Raw genomic sequence first — 15,270 nt, 5'->3', positions numbered from 1 at the left:
AATTACAACGAATTGACTAATAGTAAAATAATATTAGTTCAACAGAAGTTCGACACAGCGCTAATGAGGTCTGACTTTTGTCCTCGAATCTAAGCCTTGACCATAAAACTGTGTATTTCAAGTAATACACCATAGTGTCCATATCGCGTTGTTGCATTGATCATAAATAATATCGTCATGATAGAAAATGGTTTTCCAGTGTTATATGTTAGGTCATTTTCACACTTACGACTTTTCCGAAACGAAACACATTGTTGCATGTCTTTTTGTAGGTTTTTATTCTTATGTTTTAAATGTGATATCCAAATCTCACCTCAGAACTGCATAAGTCCTCGTCTCTTCTGTTAGCAGTGACCTCGGTATAAGTCTACTTCCGGTGTCTCATTTATGTTTTTGTTATTTTTGTCATGAGAATTTTTTTAAAATTAAAAATATACATACTACCTATGAAACGGGAAAAGGCAGTTAACCATGACATCTTAAAAGTTTGAGTTTTTATTTCGGATATTAATACAAAATGTCCATTAACCCGATGTAACAACAGTAAGAAGTAAAATAACATTTTCTTGTTAAAATTGAATAAAATTGATTAACAACAATGTTGCAACAACATCGAGTAACTAAAGAACATTATACATCAACTGCTTTGTCATGTGCTAAGGAGGCAGGGGGAAAGTAGAACGATATCTTGAGTATATTTTATGGCTGGCGTCGTCAACGATTTAAATATATACTTTCGGTGTAAAAGTCTGGTAGTTTTAAAAGTCAGCAATTTAATTTTAAAGCTAAACCATTAACCTAAAATATGTTTTAATTTTCTTTTACTTGTATGAAATTCTGTAGAAACATGATACCTCATCTCACTTATTACAACAGTAACACCAGAGAGTACAATAATTTTAAAATATTAATCAGAAAAAAGCTATACACAGAACAAAAATTGTATGGAACTTTACTATCCCCAGCCCCTAACGACATACACATTACCGTCCCGATTTTAAACTGAATAATAGAACATCACAAAAGGCAGTTAAAATCTCGTTTATTTAATCTTGTAGCAACAATTTTATTATAAATGTTTCTGAATGATTTACCTCTTCTGTAAAACTTTTAAAACTTTTAATTAAACATTGAATGTTTTAATGACCACATGAAGTTTTCAGTATTGAAAGAATAAATAATTACATTTATTGGACATTTAAGAACATATTTAGATGTCACCTATGCTTTGAATTTATCTTACAACTTTTATATTCGATTTGGTAATATTCTATACAGGCAGATTGTTGGAATTTCACTGAGTATTTATTGTGCTCCTCTCATAAGCGATTTTTTTTGTTAACTGTAACAAATAACATTTCCTTGGTTCATGAGGCATACCCAGGGTAAAGGATATAACTCTTGAAATCTGTGATATGTTTGTTTCATATTCAATGTCCCCAAAGCCTATCAAGCATTCCTTTGAAAAATAATGAAATAAGTCTTAGTTATATTGGTACTTCCACGATATTGCTGTAAAATGGTGAATACAAACATTCCAATGATTTATAAGAGTTGTGTTCCTTACCCTATGTCTATCTCCTTAACTCGATCATTACATTATAAATACTCGTACCCCATTTTCCTGATTTAGATATTGCACAAGAAAATGGCAGCATCGATGCTAAAATTCAAAAAGGGTGATTAAGATGAGTCTAATATTAATCTTTGTTTTCAAGATGTTATTTGTTATTCCTGAAGCTCCCCCGACGCTATATACATTCTATAACTGGTCGTTTTGCTCGTATTTGCAATAACCTATCATGTTTGGATGAACGTAAAGTTTCCTGGTATGAAAACGCTTGAGTACGAGATATCGATATCATTCTTCTAAAAAATCACCAATACTTAGACAAAAACAATAATAAAACTTGAAGTTTCTTAATCAAAAATGGCACCAGTCACCTTTTTTATGCTAGCATAGTCTAAAAAACACATCATTCAAAACAGAATCCCGTTAATTTATTAACTCTTCTGAATAGATTTATTCGTGCGGAATACCATTTTCAAATCACTGTGTTTTTTTTCAACCGTGTACGAGTCAACTGGAATTGTAGTGACGTTTGCTTTTTCCATGCCTGGCCCTTGACCGTGGATTACATTCTTTTGATTTCCGCCAGAATTTTTGTTCCCTTTATTAGTCGACATTTATCTTCTAGTAATAAATACACATACTTACATTACTGACATTGTATTCCAAATACATTTATTATCGAACTATAAAAAAAATAACTGTCCATTGCAGTAATGTATACTTGTAAAAAAATCAAGACCTTGATAAAGCTCGAACACTAAAAGGTTCAGGATTTTGTATGAACCATACAATGGTTTCATTGATGGAATAGGCTCGTTGTCTGGTGGGAGGAATGTGAAACGTTGTACAAGTGATGTCATGTACAGTAATAGTTCCATTTTAGCCAAGGCTTCACCCATACAGACTCTTGGTCCTATAACATAATTCAGCCGCATAAGACAAATATATTTGATTGAAAGATGAACAACAAAGGGGGACCCGGAGTAACAAAAACCAAACAAACAAACACACAAAAATAAAACCAAAAACACACAACTAAAAAAAACATAACAAAAATAAAGAAACAAAAAAAAATTGATACAATAAAATTGAATCGAAACATAATTTAAAACAAATTAAGCAAAATAATTGAAAACTACCCCCCCCCCAATTCGAAAAGCCAAACAAATCCTAACAATTCCACATATTATGCAAAACTTTAATTGTTCGCTTCACATACCCCGTGTGTGTGGTTTTTATTGGTTTTTATATATCAGTGAACTCAACAATTCATTCCGATTTTGGTATAGATATTCAAATAATCACGTTTTCCCTCCTCAAGTCAGTGTATTCATGCCTTAACGAAAACAGAGAGCTTATTATGTCTATTTATATATGTGTGCATATTACATTATCATTCGAGTGTATGTTAACTGTCTAATTAGCTATTTTTATGCTTAAAGGCATTTTCTATATGTACACGTTGTAAAACATTAATCCATGAATTAATTCTGAATGAAAATAAGTTTATTTAAATACTTTTGTATGTATCCTTTTTCTGTTTCTTTCTTTCAATTCAGAGGGAGTTTAAGCTTTTGAACATTTGAACTTACCTATGGAAACAGTAAGAACGTTTTTGCTACTAGTTACACTGAATTGGCCATCTTTTTCCAGGAAGCGATCTGGTTTGAAGGAGTTACTGTCTGTAAAGGCTTTTTCGTCAAAGGCGTTTGAATCCAAACATGGCAATAAAATGCACCCATTTGGAATGACGTAACCATTATGTGTTATATCACCAGTTACTAAATGTAATAATGAAATTGGAACAATATTACTGAGTCGGAGGGTTTCATACATCACAGCTTCGCAGTATGGCAAATTAGGCTTATCAGTTAAAGCCGGAGGACGTCTGTTTCCAACGGTTCTATCTATCTCTGCCTGCATTTTGTATTGAATGTCGGGATAATTGAGCATGTACAAAATAAACCATTTGATAACTGTGGCGGTAGTGCCTGTTCCAGCAATAAATATATCACAAATGATGCAAAGCAATTGGTCGTCTGCAAGTAAAACATCTTGTTCCATTACATTTACATGTTCTAAACAGTTTGATCTGCATCATATTTTGGAAGAACTTAGTAGAACGGTCATTTTTAGCTAAAAGGAAAGAGTACAAGTTATTTTTTCGAAAGGTGCTTTTAGACCACATCAAATCTTTACATGATTAATACTCATCTCTTGGTCATATTATACAGCTTGTTTAATCATTTCCACATGAAAATGTAACTACGAATTCGTTTTTGCATCAATTAATGGAACTACAAATCATAAAGTTTGTATCAGAATTAATAAATCAAATCACAGCAAATTTTTACCTGAGAACTGGTCTATCTTACTAGCTTGTGCCATTTCATGCAGAAAAATATCAATTAAACTGTCAAGGCTTTTCTCGTCAAATGTATTTTTATGTTCTTGAATAATGTTCTTCCAATATTAAAATATTTCCTCAAACATATTTTGCAGTTTGTCAAAACCGAACGGATCAAAAGGTAGTTCAGCTAACCACGGGATAAAGTTAACGGGACTTGTTAGAGTAGGATTTGACGAAATAAGTTTTATTATTTTGGCAAATCGTCCAATTTTGTTGTCATTGTATTCACATCTTTTACCAGTTAAAATACCCATTAATGCATTGACTACACTCGTATGCAAGATTTCATTCAGTTGAAAGGGGCATCCTGCTTTTCTGTCTACATAATTCAAAAATTCACTAACTTCTTCCATAATACTTTCTTCAAAACACCGCTTACTGAACCAAAGACCACGTTAATTAGTCATGGCATATGTCCTATTGTGTTTCCAGATGGAACCACTTGCATGTATAATACCTGCAACAACAGAAATATATTGCATTGTTCAATTGTCATTTAGAAAATATATTTTAATTATGAATTTAAAAGAATGATATTTAAAATTTAGTACTTCTCGTAATCAGAAAGTTCCAATTTTGAAACTTGACATTTGGTTTTCTTAGTAACCATAGTAACACTGCGACATGAAATCGTAAATACTATAGAATTGTTGATTTCTGATTTAGTAATTCCGTTTATCTACAATAATTTGTACATGCAAACGTTTTACCTTTTAAAACAGAAGACACTAAGCAAGCTGGGCTATCCATTTTTTATCTTTTTATCCGTTAAAGGGATGAGACATGCAAATGTGTTGCCTTTTAATCTTTCAATTGAGAAAGAAATTCAATTTAGATCTTTCAAATCAAACGTGTTGGTTAAATCTAGAAGATGAAAATTTGAATCAAGGTTGATGTCGTGAATGTTCACAGTGGTGGAAAGATAACGCACGCGCTTCTATGTTATTATATGTAATTTAGGTAGTACCTGAAGTACCCCTTAATTTCCGATGATTTATTTGACTTCGAATGTGTACATAATTTTGAACAAAGCATAATACATTTTCAGTCAAATATTTCCAAAACTTTACCGTGCAGATTTTGAGCCACAATGACTAAGGCTATTTTTAGAAATCCGATTCAGTGGTCGAACTGAACCATTTGTGACAGAATATTTAGTTCATAACTAAATAATGAGTCAAATTGACTCACAAAGGATTAAAGTGTACGATTAAATATAAAAAAAAACTTGTGTTCTACTTATGTTGTGGATGAGTAACTTATTAAAATAACAAAAAACGGGAGGGGGAGAGGGAAGGAGGAGGACATTTTTAACCTATTTGCCGATATAAAAAAACTTTTTTTTTTCAATTTCCTAAACAAAACGATATTATATGAGCGTTTCATGTACAAAAAACATTAACAAAGTTATGATTAAGTTCACCAGGTATTTTATTTTGTGATGTTTAAGAGGTTGTCCATGTAAAAATCAGCCAGATCCTTTAATATGGGTAGCACAGGGTAGATGCTATCATAATAATGTTTTGTTTCAATGTTATGTATAAACTATGTGTATTTCAAAAAAGTATCAAGTTCGTTTGGAATATACAATGGATGGCTCAGAAAATGATTTTAAAGTTCCATTACACTAAATTAAAGATATGTCCGATTTTATTCAGTGAATTTCAATGCTTTTTATACAATTTATTTCCCTTTGATCGTTTCAGCCCATATAAAACCAATATTAAACTTTGTGAAGGATGCGTTTACAAATTTATGATATAAAATTGGTCAAACAATTTTGAAAACAAAATTTGTCGTGCGCCACTCACTGCCTGATGTTTGACTGGACACTCTCTTAAATAATCTTGAGGTACAACATTGAAAAACATTCTTACATATTATAAAATTATGATGACTTCTATTAATGAGAGAGCTTTGTCGAGCACAGAATGATGCAAAATAATTTCACACAAAGCTTGAATTTTCTTAATTTAAGAATTATGAAATATTATCTTTCTTTCAAGCTCATAAAGTTTAAGGAGTTATAAATGTGGCTAGGTTATTGATTAGCTGTGTTGTGTCATTCATGACATTTTCAATATTATATTTCTATTAAAGCATATCTCAAGGAATAGATTGATTGCGTCATTTCAAACAGTTTCCTACCAAAAATGAAAAATATATTCCTCAATGTACGCCTCTGAAACATATAATCATCTTTTTTTTTCATTTCTTAGTTTACAAAAAGCAAATTTGCTTGAGGCTAGCATCTTTGTTCTAGACGTTGAGACCTTGTTTGAAGTTTACATCAGTATCACTTTGAAACTTGAATACGTGTACCAGGAGTCGTGCAAACGGTTTAGTGACATGAAATCTTTCTATTTAGTTTACCTCCCTTACCCTAGGTCTACTATCTTAAAATACTAAATTTACACTTTAAGTTTGCGTAGTATGGAAACTATGATTTTAAAACCTGCCTACACATATTATTATTTACTATCATGTAAAGTAGAATGCATTCTCAATGATTTCAAACCTATGTACATGTGTGTATTGACTTTTCCGGAAAAAGGTGCATTTCTAAGAAATATGATAACTCTCGTTCCATACAAGGAAGAAAAAATGCTATTCCTGATTACACTTGAGTACAGTAAACATCAGTGACATCCAACTTCTTGTTATGTTATTTGAGAAGGGCTACCACGTGGTGGAGAGGCACCTGCAATCCATGATTTGTATATGCTAAATAACTTTACATCTCAAATGATTACGCTTTCAGTATATAATTGTTGATTTTAGAAATTACTTATTTCATGCCGTCAATGAAAAACACTATTTGAGATTACGGGAGACAAAAAAAATTAGATTCTTATTTAAAGGCTTAAAAAAGCCTAGAATTTAAGGTACAAATGGAAATTTATTAATATTCTATACAAGAATAAGCACCTGACTACCCAACTTCTGTATTTTTTTCTCTCACTAACATCGGACTGTATAGATATTTTATCTCAATGTCTCTTCAATTTGAATTTTCGCTGCTTTATTTTTGCACATACTACTATATTTTGTAAACCATTTGTCTGGCTAATTCCAAAACGAAAGACCATCATAAAATTGATGGTTAAAATGTTAAAATGCATATTTGACCAGATTTTGCTAAATATTTCCCTTCAAGTTATGTCCGTATGTCTGCACATGAAAAAAACATATTTGTTTGTAATTACTTGTTTTACTTGTTTGTTAACGACAGTAAGTATAGGCATGGATTTCTTCAAGAAAGTAGTTAAATAATTAAAAATTTAAATTTCTTCTCTTATGCGCTACAAAGCCACATGTTCTATCTTATCGAAATTGAACATATCTTTTTTCTTGATATATTTGTACATACCGTTTTGTGTCAGCAATTTCATGATAGAGAATAAGGTCGGTCAGATGTAAATCCTCCTTTTTTGACAATTAGTTCCTTTAAGTTTTTTCGTCCATTGACAATGACAACCAAGTTTTTCCCTAGAGATAGACAGATGTCCCCGTATCGCTTGCGAAGTTTCATAATCACATCAATGATGTTTCTTTCTGCAGCAAAGTTATGAAGGTTATTATTACGGGAAAAGGAGTCGGTCCAGGTGGAAAGTTTGCTGGTTTCCTGCTGCGTATGCATAGAAGTGTTAATAAAATTGCAACAAAGGCCAAAAATATCAATGGCATAGTTGTGTTAAAAGAACACACAGTGTTGTATTTATGTGACATATACTCTTAAACCTCGAGTATATATCTCACACTTTGATTTACTGCTGTACAAAATAGAAAAAAAAACTGTTGTATAAATTCAATATTTCTCATGCGTAACAAATATTTTAAAAGTTGGGATACATATTTATATACGTTAATATCAATACAATTTAATATTTGACACCTTAAGAAGATATGGCATGTGCAAAATTAACACTGGCTCATTTGTTTGGTTTGTACCATTTTTAGTAACTCTGCATGGAAAATATATCTATTATGAGATTCCTTCGTCTATGTTATTTTATACCTTGGCTAATAAAGCATCAACATAAAACATGTTATTGAAGTCATCTCTTTGTTTTGAAATTCCAATTTTCAATTACATTTTTGAATAATTTTCAGTGTAGTTACAGACTGGTTGCTAGGGGAAATGAGGGTGCTTAGTTATCATGTTCTCTATACATCAGATATTTTTTCACTTTGATGAGTAACTATAGTTTACAAAATGACAACACAAGCAATATCAGCATAAATGAGAATATTGGTCAAGTCACTGATTCTTCGATGCTTATAAAGAATTGATATTAATGTAAGTAATGTACTGCACGCGCTACCTCGGGTCCATGACCGATTAAGCCGTACATGGAAACCTTAGATAAAAGATGTAGTGATAATTTATTATGCAATCGTTCAATCTGAGCAGCCAATATGCCTTGACAGTATCTTCATTGAAGATATACGGTCACTCAAAGTATATATCACGTTGGCTCTGACTACTTTCCTACTCTTACATAAACTACCTGTTTATCGTGGCGTCACTATCGTAGGGTAAGTTATGTTTTTACTTTTTTTTTGTTTTACATTTCGTTATAATTAGATAAAACAACATAATAGCACATGAGACCCAATTTCATTTTTGTAACAATTTTGTGATCTTCGCTGAGGTATCAGTATTTTGGAATTCAGGGACACAGAATAACGCTCAGGTGAGTTGAGCATCCACAAGATAATGCAAAGTTGATTTCAAAGGGTACAAAGCAAAAGTATATGCACTACGTCGGAACAACCCAAACCCTTTTTATTAAAAAGAAAGTTATTAATACATCTTTTTAAATGCGAAATTTCTTAAAAGTCATATCTGATCTAGATATGATCAAATTATGTTTAATTCGAATGGTGCAAAATTCCTTTATCTTAAAATATGAGATGAGCATTTGTAGAACATTGCACGCCTGCAAATACAAGTACTCCGTTCTTACTTGTTCCTTTTCTGATGCATGTTGCACATTGAAGTTTTATTAAGTGCTGCTCTGCCACTACATCAAGCAGAGGTTTATAATAAGTGATTGGTGTATTTCTTTATTAAACATATTTCTGAAAATCCTTCAGTAAGCCTTAGAGAAAATGCATTAGAATATATAAGTGCAAATCAAAATGGAGACATCTAACATGTCCAATTTGGTTACATTTACTGACAGAAAAGTAAGGGATATATCCCGCAAGACGTTTTACATTATAACTAGTCAAAAATATTAAAGAGATAAAGCAAATCAAAGGAAATGATGATAGAAAGAGTCGTTTGTAACAGACGTTTTTGAATAGATTTATTGATTATCTTGAAAAATGAAGGATCTCCTCTTGCCTTTTTCCATAGACACAACCATAACTAAGTGTCAGTAACTATGTCGACTGTGGGTGTTTCTAGAAAAGCAGATGACGATTACCCTACCGATACACCTGGTCCATGCTCCCAGTTTTTGGTTGTTCATTTTCTTTTGTTGCTTTGATCGTATTATTTTGGTTAGTTTATGTTCTCTGTTGTGCTTGTCTATTTTCCAAGTTTCCTTGTCCGCTGGAATCGTGATTCCCTTGATTACTCTCTCTCTCTCTCTCTCTCTCTCTCTCTCTTTCTCTCTCTCGCTCTCTCTCTCTCTCTGTAAGGATCACACAGTAGGTGAAGCATGGTATGAAAACCCCACCATTTTCAAAGTGGAATCAGACTTTTGTACAACCAAAAGCATTTGCAAAAACAAAAGCTTTCATATGTTATGATATCAAAATCTACATGAAGCTAAGAACAGTTTTGTGTTTCTGGTAGTTTCTTTCGTTTCTTCATATAGTCCGTGTTAACCGCACAATTGGTATATTTTTTGCGATTCTCTTTACAAAATACTGTATAAATGAGATTTGTAAACTTAGCAAATATCTGTTTTGAATAAAAAAATTAAACTTAACAAAGTCATACTGAATAAAATGTTAATTTATACAGTTTGCAATGAGTTATTACATTTAAATATTGGATGTAATTTATGTTTTTTTTTATAAATCAGATCCATCTGTAGTTACTCCATGAAAGTGAAAAGAAACCTTTTGTTTCGGTCGAAATACAAAGAATATATAATCTGTATGGTTACAGACTTTTGAATAATGCACTCAATAAATTTGGCGAAATACAATGAAATTATAATACGTGAATGCACGTACTTAACGTTATTAATCAGACCCACCTACAACACTATGGTCGTAAGTACCGTCTGTACCAGCTAAACTGATGAATACAAAGTCTGAAAACTTTTTGCTGACATATTCATGTAAATGAACAATAACTCAAGGATTTGAATCATAAATTTGAATCAGTGTAATAAAACATTATGTATTGGTGTATTTGAACGATATAGTTTAAAAGCCAAATTAGACAAATAATATTATTTTTACAGAAGTTTGATTTTGAAATAAATTATATTGCCTATACAAATGTATATTCCGATACCTAAGCATGTGATCAACATTTTAGATAAGTAACATAATGTGTTTAAAAAAAAACATTTTAAAAGTTTTCACTCGTTTTGCATTTTTTAAAGAAAATATTAAGATCAATTTACAATGAATCATAGCAATATCTTATTTGAATTTCTTATTGAAATAAACTAATGGTTAAAACTGTAGTTCACCATCATACACAATGTGGTTAAAGACAGACCTCTTTTGGCAAAAAAAAATCACTTTTGTCCATTATTGGAATATTTTGAGATTTATATTCGCAGATTCATGAAAAATTACACACATGTAGTTCCCAATTTGACAAATCCATGATTAAATGATTACCGTAATGTTTCTGATTGATTTGTTTTGTTTCATTTTTTTTTTGAATTGATAAATTATAGCAAACACTGCCTATTCATCAATAAATTTGCATAAGCGATTTAATTTCACTGCAGTTTATTTCAGAGTTTAAGGAGGTAGACCTAGGTAAGGGACACAACCCTTGAAAATCATTCAAACGTTTGTATTCAGCATTTTACATCAATCCTATGTAAACATCTAATTAACTTGAATTCATTTTATTCTACTTCAAACAAAAGCTTGAGAGGCTTCGGTGAAATTGAATATAATTCAAACATGTCACGAGTTATGTCCCTTAACCTAAGTCTACCTCCTTAAACTGAAAAAAATGAAGCCAAATTTCACGTAGTATTTCAACACATATGTTTTAATATTATTCCGATATTTATTAGCAGTAATAGTCATACCCTCGCCTCAATTTCGAAAATGTAATTAATATCTTCGGAATAAAAGAAATTAATACTTTAAAAGAGTACATTGTCTCTGTCAAATAGGCAGCTATCGAAAACTTTCTGCTGACTAAGGTTGATGAATTGGACTTTGAATCAGATGTATTTAGAAATCATTTTTAAGCATTTGATAGATATAATTAACTTACTCCTAATAAAAGCGTTATGCAAAAAAGACAAATATTTGCATTCTAACTGTAGGTATTTTCTAAATAAATTGCATTGATAAGATAAATGTGTTTAATTAACTATGAATGTTATGAATATTTCAAATACGTATTGTCACGTAAATGACAAAATAATATTTCATGAACCGTCCAATTAATATTTAATTTCAAAATTATATATAAGGTAAATTTACAATAAATCATAGAGATATCTGGTTTCCAACTAAACGAAATCCATATTGATGTTGTTTACCATCATGTATAATATAGGGAAGAACTCGAGCATAAATTATCTTACTTTTGTCCGGTAATGAAATTTTTCAGGTTGTTATTCGCATTATCAATACTGTGGACGCTCTGTACGTTTGAATGTGCCCAGATAGTTTTGATTTGTCAAATTCATGATGAAAATTATGTCTCTGATAATATTGATTTGTAAAATAATAAAATTTGTTAGCATTTTCATAGTTTAGTCAGAAATATTATGCCTACATTTATTATAATTTGTTTTAAGTTGAAGTTTATGACACCAGGGTATTAGTGTACGATAGATGTATTTGGAAACAGTAAAACAGGTTTGATGTTCAAATGTACAATACTTTACATTAATGATGTAACTTTTGCTTTCTGTAATATATGAACCATTTTACATAAATAAATATATATTAGCAGTTATGTTCGTAGCCATGTCTTTTTTTTTAATTTCCAACGTAGAATCAATATTTTTAGTGAGAATACTAGACAAATTAAAAAGGAAAGTTTGACCGTCACATAAGCAATTATTTGAAAAAAACATATTCAGGGAATTTCACAGTTATGATGAACGCCTGAACATAAATCTACCATGGGCAAAATCTGCGATAGTCAAACAAAGGCAAATTCCACCATAGCTTACGATGATCGATCATCTTCCATGGTCAATTTATCGTAATCAACCATAATTTGTCATGGTTAAAATCCATAGAAGTCGATCATGTGCAAAATTACTCGTTTATTCACTTCAAAATATGTGCTTCTACTGTAATTCAACAAACATAATGCTTTTGAATAAATAAAAATATGTTTATAGAAACTTAATGTTTTTTATAATCCAAATTGTACCAAGGTATACCCATACTTTAACACTATGTAATACAATTTTTTTTCTGTCTTCTTTCTTTAACCAAGCACGTAACATCTTAGTAATTCGGTGGGTGTATCTCAAAAGCCGACTTATCCTACTGATGCACGTGGTCCATCTTAATATGAACCCTTTCGATGGTACATTGACCTGAAGAGGGTGTTTAATTATATGATCTAGATGTGTAAACTTCTTTCTTGAAGAGACATTTTTTCAGCGCCTTTTATATCAATTTTTTGTTTTTCCTTAGTGTTTTGTCTGTCTGTCCATCTGTAGAAACTATTTATTAAATTCGTAAATTGCTGTAATAGACAATTGTCTATAGAATCACTCATAAACTTATCCGACAACATATGTATGACTACAGGGATATGTAATCAATTTTTCCTGTTTTATCAATGAAAGTAAAGTAAAGTTTAAAAAAAGTCATACACTATATGTTTTATGTCTTTTTATAGACATGTCATGTACCATTTTGAATGTCATTTTTTTATTTCTTGATAATGAGTACCTGAGAAAGTTTGGTATATTTTCTAGTTTGTCCTTTTTTAAAAAACGAATACTAGAAGTAATGTGTTCACTTGCATGGGTCAATTGTTGGATGCGTAAATATATTGTTTCCTGAGCGCTTTTCTTCGTTTCGCTATTTAGTCTCTTTGTTGCTGTATGTTGAATGTAGTCTGTGTGTTAGATGTTGGATGCCATCAACTTTATTATAGATACTATTATTATCTAAAAGATATTTGTGCATTTTTGAAAATAGAGAGATTTAAATGTTTTTAAAATACAAAACTATATACAGAAGTTTGATTTGAAACTTGTGACACGATCTGAGACTATAGCAAGTTTAATAAATAAATTTCTAGTGAAATGATAGATCGACTGACAAAAGAAATGTTCACAATATAACTTCATTGCAAAAAGCATACAATACTTTCTTGTTCTGTTGAGCCATTTATTCAAATAAAAAGGTCATTTTATACACTACTTATAATTTTTCTAAACTTTCATTTTAAGCGTTGATGCATCAAGTCTTTTGTCCGATATACATCAGCAAAAAGTGTTGCCTCTTTTATTGTTTTCATCCTGAATCAATAAATGCTGGTCAAACCCGTCAATGATATATATCTCTCAGAGATATCTGATGAAATTAATATATCGATAACATTCTTTATTGACGACAAACCTGTAGTGTCTAAAAACAGTACTTTGTCAGATGGACGTTTGTCAGCGCCACGTCTTCGTCATATCTTCTTCAATCAGATCTTGGCGACGCTAAAAAAGACTGCTTTACATAATTAAAGTTGTATCCAACGTGCATCGGATGTTCTTAACTTCACGGTTCGTCCTCTTCAGCAAGCGCAGAAAGACAGTTGTTGTTTTGGTCAAGCATGATGTTTCTCTGTTGCTTCTTTGAATTATTCAGCATTTTTGGGGTACTCATAAACTCAAGCCATTTTTCAGAGTCATTTTTATGATGTCCTATTAGAATAATTGATTCGCCATCCGCATTGTCTTGAGTAATTTGTAATCCGTCCTTGTTTGCTGAGACTTTACATTTATTTAAGTTTAGAAACACTTCCTTTCCATGCGATTTAACGTCTCGACAGATGATGATATAATGACAATATCGGTTCTTATAACCTTTCACTATCACCGCCATATGTATAGACTTTTTGTCAGAACGTTTTACCATTTTCATGCGTCCTTCCTTTGATTCGGATTCTTTGGCCTTGTGACTGATTTTTGACACTAAAACCATTTTACAGTCTTTTTGTCGTTCACTTGAATCCAAAGTATATTAATATCAATACATCCGTTATTGACCAATTCATATTGCTCCTAGTTTACATAGTATTCCAAAAAAATGCGCGACGCTGATTGGAGTATTCAACCGTCCAATCGATAAGAAGAATGCATTAATATAATTCCGACTCAAAAGGCGTGTGTCGAAAGTGAACCGCATATTTACATAATGACAAGGACAGGCGTATTAATTGTCAGTTACGAACCTTCATTTGTTACTTACAATTATTATGCTGGAGGTTTAATTTGCAAATTGTTCTTTATTTTCTTGTTTTAGAAGAAACGGTTCGATCGGTGTTCAGACAGTTACTTATCACATAACCAGTCTGAGTTTTTCATTTGGTTGTTGCGCTTTTGAGATAAAAACAATATATAGATAATACATGAAATTGACATTTGCAAGAGTAATCGTTCATAATTTAGTTTCATTTGGTTGATTTTATGGGTATAAATATATGATTTTCTAACAAATAGTGCATATTTGAATTCAGGAATGATTATCGTTATGCAAAGGCATAGCATATAAGGACTGAAAAGGCATTGTTCGTTTGTTGGGTTTTTCGACACCATAAATCACTTGACCATTGGCAGTGTCTGAATTTTATATGGATTGGTACTTAAGTATATGTGTATTTTTAATGAAACAAACACATTTTTTTCATGATTTAAAAGTAAAAAATTATAACTAAGTCGAGGAAAAACGACGGAAGTGATCGAATATCTAAAATATAATAAATGAGAGGTTAATTTATACATCTAGCAGGTATGATTGACATTTATATTTCGTAAACAAACAACAAATGTCCATATAGACATAACCAAATTCGTTAATGATTACAAACTAAAACATTATAGTCTGTTCCTTATGTACTGTGTTTTTTTTTTATTTACTATCGCCCATATTTACGTTA

The 15,270-nt window shown here is 31.2% G+C and overlaps 1 protein-coding gene across 1 annotated transcript; it reads right to left on the bottom strand.

The window, feature by feature from the left end:
- Window positions 1-1,574: 1,574 nt before the first annotated feature.
- On the bottom strand, window positions 1,575-7,515 carry LOC148605071 (cytochrome P450 2J6-like). The gene is made up of 6 exons (XM_088547543.1): window positions 7,420-7,515; window positions 5,795-5,819; window positions 4,065-4,302; window positions 3,203-3,665; window positions 2,295-2,661; window positions 1,575-1,663 (listed from the first exon to the last, which is right to left on the bottom strand). The coding sequence occupies exons 1-6, from the start codon at window positions 7,513-7,515 to the stop codon at window positions 1,575-1,577; spliced, it is 1,278 nt and encodes a 425-aa protein (XP_088403669.1).
- Between the last annotated feature and the right edge of the window lie 7,755 nt (window positions 7,516-15,270).

The sequence above is a fragment of the Perna viridis genome, chromosome 10 (assembly GCF_037379345.1).
Source record: "Perna viridis isolate PV_CMFRI_1.1 ecotype Kerala chromosome 10, ASM3737934v1, whole genome shotgun sequence".
Classification (NCBI taxonomy): domain Eukaryota; kingdom Metazoa; phylum Mollusca; class Bivalvia; order Mytilida; family Mytilidae; genus Perna; species Perna viridis.
Note: the sequence above shows the minus strand (reverse complement) of the source record. Positions and strands in the feature narration are given on the sequence as shown.